This window comes from Camelina sativa, chromosome 12 (genome assembly GCF_000633955.1).
Source record: "Camelina sativa cultivar DH55 chromosome 12, Cs, whole genome shotgun sequence".
Lineage (NCBI taxonomy): Eukaryota > Viridiplantae > Streptophyta > Magnoliopsida > Brassicales > Brassicaceae > Camelina > Camelina sativa.
This window is the reverse complement of record NC_025696.1, coordinates 26,530,605-26,540,917: the sequence shown is the minus strand read 5'-3', so window position 1 is coordinate 26,540,917 and position 10,313 is coordinate 26,530,605. Positions and strand designations below refer to the sequence as shown.

The following is a 10,313-nucleotide window of genomic DNA, read 5'->3' as shown; positions in this document are numbered from 1 at the left end:
AAGGAGTGTTAAGGAAGCCACCTGAGCTATCATTATCACCAAAAAAGGTAACTCTTAGCTTCTGCGTTGGTTACTTGTCGATCAAGAATCATCTGCTTCTGTCAAAACCCAGAAACCCTAATACGTGTTGAACTATTTTTCTTCTGCTGCAAGTTTCAGATTGTTGCTAGCTGCTCCAGCCTTCTTTCTTCCAGTTCTCACCAGCTCAAAGTCAGGTGAGGGCGTGATCTGTGGATTTTGAACACCAAGCTATTTTGACCGTAATCGTGCTATGCTTGGTTTACTGATAAGTTGTTTGATTGTTTGTATGATATAGGTTGATTAGTGATGATATGTTTATTAATGACAGATATGTGTTATGTGAGTGTTTGATATCGATATGTGGATGCATGACCACTAGTGTCTGAATGAGGAAAAATGATGTATGACCATTAGTGTCTGCATGAGTAAAGTGGATTTATGACCATTTGTGTTAACATGAGTAAGAGATGTATTGATGTGACCGAGGGTCGCGACTCCGGTACAGACGGAAAAAAACGACTTCGGACAGAACTCGACTCGCGAAAGTTTTCTCGGACAAGGATGGAGGGTTCGAATCTATGGAAGATTCAAACGAGGAAAACGAGAAATGACGAGATTCCAACGAGCCGTTTGTGAAATCGGTCGGAGGTTTCTATCGGATCGAATGGATACGGCCAGATGGGTCAGATGCGGCTATCGGATGAATGCGATGGAAGCGACAGTGGAAATGAGTGGAGATGGAACGATGAAGGACTCGAGAACTTGTGGAAGAGGTCTTGAGGTTGGAAAGGTGGAACGATGGAAGTGAAGCGAGGGGGAAACGATAAGTGGATCGAGTGACGACACAAGAGGTTTGGCTCTCCTCTTGATACGGTCACTAACAAGGTCGAACCTGGTTCGAGGCTTGTTAGGGTTTTCTCGAGGTTTAATCCCGGATTGAAGAAAGAGAAGAGTGAGACAAGTTTCAAGAATCTCTCTTGAGGAAAAGTTTTATTTTCATACAAGTCTAAGGAGGAACAAATGCTAAGAGAGAGTTTAAATACATTAGGTCAAGTGAGGGCTTAGGGACACGCGGATTCTTTATGATCCGCACAATCGTCCTTAGACGTGTTTCCCTTGTAAATGGAACACGTCGCCTCAATTGACTTTCAACGCAAAGCTCCCAACGTTCAAAAGCAAAAGGATCACAAGAGGAATATTCCCAAAGTTCAAATTTAAACAAAAGATAAGAGAGAAAAAAGTTAACCGCCTTGGCTTTGCGCGGGAAAAAACTTAGCCTTTGGCGTTGTGCACTTAGCTCCATGCCTCGTTAAAACCTTCTCCAGTAAACCCATTGGGAAAAAAAAACCCGGAGTGAGGAAAAAGAGTACACTTCCTTGCTTAAGCGACTTGATCGTCTTCACTCTTGGGTAAGAGTGAAGACTAAGCGAATTGCACCTTCGGAGTCTTCATGGGATGGCTGCTGTTGAGCGAATGACCGGACGAATAGGTTGAGCCGTGACCTGTTCCTTTACATGGATCACGGTCTTATCATTTAACCATTTCAAATGATAAGGGTGGGGGTGGCTTGTGGTTTCCAGAGAAAGTTTCTTGACAAGACTGGAACTTGCCACGTTAGTGCAAGAACCTCCGTCTATTATCAAGCCACAAACGCGATCACTTACGGGACACCTCGTGCGGAAGATATTATCGCGCTGATTGGCGTCGTTGGTGGCTACGCTTGCGTTCAGGATGCGGCGTATCATCAACAGCTCCCCGACTTCGGGCTCAGCAACAGCTTCCTCCATTTCAGCCTCTCCTCGAACGTTCTCCTCGGTCGCCTCATCGTCGGACTCGATCTCGCCAGCCTCGGTCAGGATCATTGTGCGTGCGTTCGAACACTCTCGAGCGTAGTGGCCTCTCCCTTGACACTTAAAACACACAATGTCGCGGCTCCGGACGTCGGTGGTGTTGCGTCGCGGATCTTGGCGCTCATTGGTGGCCGGCTCCCTTGGTTTAAATCTTGAGTCCGCACTAGTCGCCTTTGGCTTCTCTGGCAAACGGTTCGATGGCGACGCGTTAGGAGTCCAATTTGAAACTCCTTGGGTTCGGGCACGAGGCGCAGAGGCGCTCTTCTTCTTGATTTGACTCTCGATTTGCACCGAGAGGTGCAACAACTATTCAAAAGTTTGATAGGGTTGGCACTCGACCTTGCGTGCAATGCGTCCTTGCAATCCGTCCAAGAACTGAGCCATGAGAGACTCTTTGGAGTCATCGACTTGCAATCGGTTGCGGAAGTGTTCAAACTCCTCGTAATACTTCTCCACGGTTCGCGCGCCTTGCGTAAGTCGCCGGAACTTATTCTGGAGCTCGTGGTGGTAGTATGGAGGCACATAGCGCCTTCGCATTTCCGCTTTCAAAACCTCCCAAACAGTGATAGGTCGGTCGCGGTTGCGTTGCTGCTCAGCTTCGAGCCGATCCCTCCAGGTAAGGGTGTGATCGGTGAATTGAGTCACCGCATATTGGACCTTTCGCAGCTCCGGATAAGCATGACACGAGTATAAGTGCTCCATACGACTTTCCAATTCAAGATAGGCCTCGGGGTCTGACTTTCCCGCGAACGTAGGTGCGATCATCTTGTGGTTCGGCTCGTGATGTCTTGGAGATTCGTCATACTGATCATCATAACGGTGCCGTCGTCGAGGCCTCAGTTCAAAATCTTTGTCAGACTGGTCGCTTGTTGGTTCTCGTCGTCGTCACCTCGCGGGCAACGAATCTTCACGAGGAGGGTTCATGAGCTCGATCCTTGTGAGACGGTCAGCGAGCTGCTCTAGACCGGTGCGTAATGCGGCGAGGGTGACACCAATCTCTGGTGGCACTGGTGGAACTTCTTCGGCCATTGTACGGACTGGTCGTTGGTGACGTGGCGCAGCTTCGCGGTGAAACTTGAATTTAAACCTCGCAAAAATAAACACAAAAGGCACACACGCGTGAGTTTCACTCGTTCAAGAGGACCACACAAGATTTTGTTTCGCCAACAATGATTGAAGACAGCTATGACACATTCAAAACCTCTGACTAAAACAAATAAAGCGAAAGTAAAAGTGCAAAACGACAAAGACTGCTTTATGACTCAAAATCAAAACGCGTAAACAAGAACACACTCCTAGCTTTATCGATCTAAAAGTGGACTCACAAGAACACAGACGAACAATAATATGAACACGATGAACAGAATTGAAAGCTAATACCCTAAACAAACAATAATCAACCGCAAACATACACCATTTAAACCAAAACTCTAACAGAACCTATCAAACGAAAAGATGCAAACTAAACTACCAAACAAACAAAGATTGAAACTTTATAACGAAAGAGATGAGTTATGAAACAAAACAACCTGACAGGAGTTTTTAAAGCTCTGATGCCAAGCTGATGTGACCGAGGGTCACGACTTCGGTACAGACGGAAGAAACGACTTCGGACAGATTTCGACTCGCGAAAGTTTCCTCGGACAAGGATGGAGGGTTCGAATCTATGGAAGATTCAAACAAGGGAAACGAGAAATGACGAGATTCCAACGAGCCGTTTGTGAAATCGGTCGGAGGTTTCTATCGGATCAAACGGATACGGCCGGATGGGTCGGATGCGGCTATCGGATGAATACGATGGAAGCGACGGTGGAAACAAGTGGAGATGGAACGATGAAGGACTCGAGAACTTGTGGAAGAGGTCTCGAGGTTGCGAAGGTGGAACGATGGAAGTGAAGCGAGGGGGAAACGATAAGTGGATCGAGTGACGACACAAGAGGTTTGGCTCTCCTCTTGATACGGTCACTAACAAGGTCGAACCCGGTTCGAGGCTTGTTAGGGTTTTCTCGAGGTTTAATCCCGGATTGAAGAAAGAGAAGAGTGAGACAAGTTTCAAGAATCTCTCTTGAGGAAAAGTTTTATTTTCATACAAGTCTAAGGAGGAACAAATGCTAAGAGAGAGTTTAAATACATTAGGTCAAGTGAGGGCTTAGGGACACGCGGATTCTTTATGATCCGCACAATAGTCCTTAGACGTGTTTCCCTTGTAAATGGAACACGTCGCCTCAATTGACTTTCAACGCAAAGCTCCCAACGTTCAAAAGCAAAAGGATCACAAGAGGAATATTCCCAAAGTTCAAATTTAAACCAAAGATAAGAGAGAAAAAAGTTAACCGCCTTGGCTTTGCGCGGGATGAAACTTAGCCTTTGGCGTTGTGCACTTAGCTCCATGCCTCGTTAAAACCTTCTCTAGTAAACCCATTGGGAAAAAAACCCCGGAGTGAGGAAAAAGAGTACACTTCCTTGCTTAAGCGACTTGATCGTCTTCACTCCTGGGTAAGAGTGAAGACTAAGCGAATTGCGCCTTCGGAGTCTTCATGGGATGGCTGGTGTTGAGTGAATGACCGGACGAATAGGTTGAGCCGTGACCTGTTCCTTTACATGGATCACGGTCTTATCATTTAACCATTTCAAATGATAAGGGTGGGGGTGGCTTGTGGTTTCCAGAGAAAGTTTCTTGACAAGACTGGAACTTGCCACGTTAGTGCAAGAACCTCCGTCTATTATCAAGCCACAAACGCGACCACTTACGGTACACCTCGTGCGGAAGACTGATTGGCGTCGTCGGTGGCTACACTTGCGTTCAAGATGCGGCGTATCATCAACAGCTCCCCGACTTCAGGCTCAGCAACAGCTTCCTCCAGTTCAGCCTCTCCTCGAACGTTCTCCTCGGTGGCCTCATCGTCGGACTCAATCTCGCCAGCCTTGGTCAGGATCATTGTGCGTGCTTTCGAACACTCTCGAGCGTAATGGCCTCTCCCTTGACACTTAAAACACACTTCCTTGCTTAAGCGACTTGCTTGCTTAAGCGACTTGATCGTCTTCACTCTTGGGTAAGAGTGAAGACTAAGCGAATTGCACCTTTGGAGTCTTCATGGGATGGCTGGTGTTGAGCAAATGACCAGACGAATAGGTTGAGCTGTGACCTGTTCCTTTACATGGATCACGGTCTTATCATTTAACCATTTCAAATGATAAGGGTGGGGGTGGCTTGTGGTCTCAAGAGAAAGTTTCTTGACAAGACTGGAACTTGCCACATTAGTGCAAGAACCTCCGTCTATTATCAAGCCACAAACGCGACCACTTATGGTACACCTCGTGCGGAAGATGTTATCGCGCTGATTGGCGTCGTTGGTGGCTACGCTTGCGTTCAGGATGCGGTGTATTATCAACAGCTCCCCGACTTCGGGCTCAGCAACAGCTTCCTCCAGTTCAGCCTCTCCTGGAACGTTCTCTTCGGTGGCCTCATCGTCGGACTCGATCTCGCCAGCCTCGGTTAGGATCATTGTGCGTGTGTTCGAACACTCTCGAGCGTAGTGGCCTCTCCCTTGACACTTAAAACACACAATGTCGCGGCTCCGGACGTCGGTGGTGTTGCGTCGCGGATCTTGGCGCTCATTGGTGGCTGACTCCCTTGGTTTAATTCTTGAGTACGCACTGGTCGCCTTTGGCTTCTCTGGCAAATGGTTCGATGACGACGCGTTAGGAGTCCAATTTGAAACTCCTTGGGTTCGGGCACGAGGCGCAGAGGCGCTCTTTTTCTTGATTTGACTCTCGATTTGCACCGAGAGGTGCAACAACTATTCAAAACTTTGATAGGGTTGGCGCTCGACCTTGCGTGCAATGCGTCATTGCAATCCGTCCAAGAACTGAGCCATGAGAGACTCTTTGGAGTCATCGACTTGCAATCGGTTGCGGAAGTGTTCAAACTCCTCGTAATACTCCTCCACGGTTCGCGCGCCTTGCGTAAGTTGCCGGAACTTCTTCTGGAGCTCGCGGTTGTAGTATGGAGGCACGTAGCGCCTTCGCATTTCCGCTTTCAAGACCTCCCAAATAGTGATAGGTCGGTCGCGGTTGCGTCGCTGCTCAGCTTCGAGCCGATCCCACCAGGTAAGGGTGTGATCGGTGAATTGAGTCACCACATATTGGACCTTTCGCAGCTCCTGATAGGCATGACACGAGTATAAGTGCTCCATACGGCTTTCCAATTCAAGATAGGCCTCAAGGTCTGACTTTCCCGCGAACGTAGGTGCGATCATCTTGTGGTTCGGCTCGTGATGTCTTGGAGCTTCGTCATACTGATCATCATAATGGTGCCGTCGTCGAGGCCTCGGTTCAAAATCTTCGTCAGACTGGTCGCTTGTTGGTTCTCGTCGTCGTCGCCTCGCGGGCAACGGATCTTCACGGGGAGGGTTCATGAGCTCGATCTTTGTGAGATGGTCGGCGAGCTGCTCTAGACCGGTGCGTAATGCGGCGAGGGTGACACCAATCTCTGGTGGCACTGGTGGAACTTCTTTGGCCATTGTACGGACTGGTCGTTGGTGACGTGGCGCAGCTTCGCGGTGAAACTTGAATTTAAACCTCGCAAAAATAAACACAATAGGCACACACGCGTGAGTTTTACTCGTTCAAGAGGACCACACAAGATTTTGTTTCGCCACCAATGATTGAAGACAGCTATGACACATTCAAAACCTATGACTAAAACAAATAAAGCGAAAGTAAAAGTGCAAAACGACAAAGACTGCTTTATGACTCAAAATTAAAACGCGTAAACAAGAACACACTCCTAGCTTTATCGATCTAAAAGTGGACTCACAAGAACATAGACGAACAATAATATGAACACGATGAACAAAATTGAAAGCTAACACCCTAAACAAACAATAATCAACCGCAAACATACACCAATTTAAACCAAAACTCTAACAGAACCTATGAAACGAAAAGATGCAAACTAAACTACCAAACAAACAAAGATTGAAATTTTATAACGAAAGAGATGAGTTATGAAACGAAACAACCTGACAGGAGCTTTTAAAGCTCTGATGCCAAGCTGATGTGACCGAGGATCACGACTCCGGTACAGACGGAAGAAACGACTTCGGACAGATTTCGACTCGCGAAAGTTTCCTCGGACAAGGATGGAGGGTTTGAATCTATGGAAGATTCAAACAAGGGAAACGAGAAATGACAAGATTCCAACGAGCCGTTTGTGAAATCGGTCGGAGGTTTCTATCGGATCAAACGGATACGGCCGGATGGGTCGGATGCGGCTATCGGATGAATGCGATGGAAGCGACGGTGGAAATGAGTGGAGATGGAACGATGAAGGACTCGAGAACTTGTGGAAGAGGTCTCGAGGTTGCGAAGGTGGAACGATGGAAGTGATGCGAGGGGGAAACGATAAGTGGATCGAGTGACGACACAAGAGGTTTGGCTCTCCTCTTGATACAGTCACTAACAAGGTCAAACCCGGTTCGAGGCTTGTTAGGGTTTTCTCGAGGTTTAATCCCGGATTGAAGAAAGAGAAGAGTGAGACAAGTTTCAAGAATCTCTCTTGAGGAAAAGTTTTATTTTCATACAAGTCTAAGGAGGAACAAATGCTAAGAGAGAGTTTAAATACATTAGGTCAAGTGAGGGCTTAGGGACACGCGGATTCTTTATGATCCGCACAATCGTCCTTAGACGTGTTTCCCTTGTAAATGGAACACGTCGCCTCAATTGACTTTCAACGCAAAGCTCCCAACATTCAAAAGCAAAAGGATCACAAGAGGAATATTCCCAAAGTTCAAATTTAAACCAAAGATAAGAGAGAAAAAAGTTAACCGCCTTGGCCTTGCGCGGGAAGAAACTTAGCCTTTGGCATTGTGCACTTAGCTCCATGCCTCGTTAAAACCTTCTCCAGTAAACCCATTGGGAAAAAAAAACCCGGAGTGAGGAAAAAGAATACACTTCCTTGCTTAAGCGACTTGATCGTCTTCACTCTTGGGTAAGAGTGAAGACTAAGCAAATTGCGCCTTTGGAGTCTTCATGGGATGGCTGGTGTTGAGCGAATGACCGGACGAATAGGTTGAGCCGTTGCTTGGCCGCCTTCGCTGAGATCTTGGAGCATGTGGTGGCTCCGGGAAGGATTGCTAGAGCTTTGGCCGCGTCCGAAGGGGTTGTCTTGGCCGCGTCCGAGGCGTCTTGGTTGGGCGTCTCGGTCGCGTCCGGCGTGTCTTGGTCTTCTTGGCCGAGCTCGCGTCCTGCGATCACATTATGTATGGTCAATTGTGCCTGCATACGTTATGAGTTATTATATGATATTATGTGCTGGCATGATTTGATGTTTTAAACAGAGTTAAGTTTGGAATGTGAATTGTGTTTAATTAGTGAATTATATAGGTTATATGTTGTTAAGGAAGCATGTTTTATTATTGGAGATAATAGGAAGTTTGTTGATAACTTCTTCTTAGATTTTGTGTATGCGCTTTCTGGTGTGCTTAGATTTGTGTTGACGGTCCTGTAGACAGGCGGGATCGTTCTCAGTGAGTAAAACTTGTTTTACTCACCCCTCTTTTTTCTTTCCTTCAGGTCAGGTTTGGTTAGAGAGTTTAACGCAAGTCGTCGGAGTTCTTTTGGTGTATTTGAGGGTTGGGGTTTCACATTTTGGTATCAGAGCCAAGGTTAAAGTCAAGCCGGTGCTGACCCAGAAGGCTAAATTATTTATAAAAAAAAAATGGTTAAAACGTTTTTTTTTCAAAAAAAAAAAGAAGTTTTTCTAAGAAAAAGTTTTCAACATTTGAGAAAAGGGGGCTTGGGGATTTAAAAAATAAAAAACACCAAAGAGCGAGACTTGCGTTTAGAATTCCTGTAAAGTTTCAGTTTCAGAATGGTTCTTATGTTGGATCTTGGTTGAACAGAGAATGGCACCAAACAGAAGAGGAAGGCGTCCTGCAAACCCTAGAGAAAACCCAGTTGATGCTGCACCAGCTAATGAGCGAGTTCAGCAACCAGCAGGAGAGATTCCGGTTGCAGCCAACGCGGCAGAGATTGCTGCAACTCGTGCAGAGATGCAAGAGCTCCGGAACATGATGCGAGAGATTTTGGATCGACCTGTTTATGCACCCCCACCACCAGCTCCTGCACCTCGCCAGCCACCACCTGCACCCCCGGTTGGTCCACCTCAGCCACCAGCATGATTTCAGTTTTTTTATTTTGAGACAATGAAGCTCATGGGTACTATGAACACAGAGTATTTCACTGGTGGAAATGATCAGGTTCAGGCTGATGATTGGAGGCAGACGTTGGAGAAAAATCTCAGGTCAGCTAGATGTCCAGTGGAGTTTAGGAAGGATCTTGCAGTGCATTTCTTGCATGGAGATGTAGACAATTGGTGGAGGAATGTTGAGGGGAGCTTACCTGTTTGTTATGTGCCTACTTGGGAGGATTTCTTGGAAGAGTTTAATAAAAAGTATTTTCCTCAAGAAGCTATGGACCAGCTGAAATGTGAGTTTCTGGAGCTTCGTCATGGTACGATGACTGTTAGAGGATATGATGCTGAGTTCACTCGTCTAAGGAGGTTTATTGGGAGAGAGTATAGTGAGCAGGAATTGATTTGCAGATTTATGAGGGGATTGAGGGCTGATATTCGTAACCGTTGCTCTGTTCGAGGTTGTACTAGCATGGTTGAGCTTGTTGAGCAGGCCGCTACAGTGGAGAGGGGACTGGAGGAGGAAGCCAATGACCTAAGGAGTACTCAGCTGAGGGAAACTAATGGAAGGGAGTCACAAAAGCGAGCTTTGAACAACCAAAAGGATGAGAGAATGTGGAATCAAGCCCCATTGTGTGACACATGTGGAAAGACACATTCTGGAGCGTGCTTGGCACACATGGGAGTGTGTTTCACGCGTGGAAAACCCATACATACTAGGCTCGACTGTCCGGAAGGACGAGATACTTGTCATCGATGTGGACGTCCTGGTCATGTTGCAAGGAACTGTAGAACGTCATGGGTGGGATAAAAAAAGTAATCAAGATGGAGAGGAACTGTTATCATTACCAAAGAGGCAAGCACAAGGGGCTCGTGTCTTTGTTATGGGGAATCAAGAGGGCGAAAAACCCACTAATGGCATGGAAGAAGATCAAATTAGGAGTTAAAGCTGTAAAATGTTGAAGCATATCGGATTTTAAAAAAATAGTTTCTTTTGGTTTTCCAGCTCATTTATTGGATTCTAAGAGGTTGATTTTTCAGCTTTAAAATTAGTGAGTTTGAGACATTATCTGTTACTCGATTCTTTAATAGACAATAGAATTGTTTTCAAGAATTATGTTTTCAAGAATTATGTTTTCAAATCTCAACTCATTAAGAAAGAAAATAAAGTACAGCAAGGAATGATGAATTCGAGGACGAATTCTAATTAAGTGGGGGAGAATTGTGACTCACAACGGTGGTGGACC

General features: G+C 46.3%; 1 protein-coding gene across 1 annotated transcript; it reads left to right on the top strand.

The window, feature by feature from the left end:
• LOC104733887 lies at positions 9,080–9,877 on the top strand. The gene has a single exon (XM_010453415.1). The coding sequence runs from the start codon at positions 9,080–9,082 to the stop codon at positions 9,875–9,877; it is 798 nt and encodes a 265-aa protein (XP_010451717.1).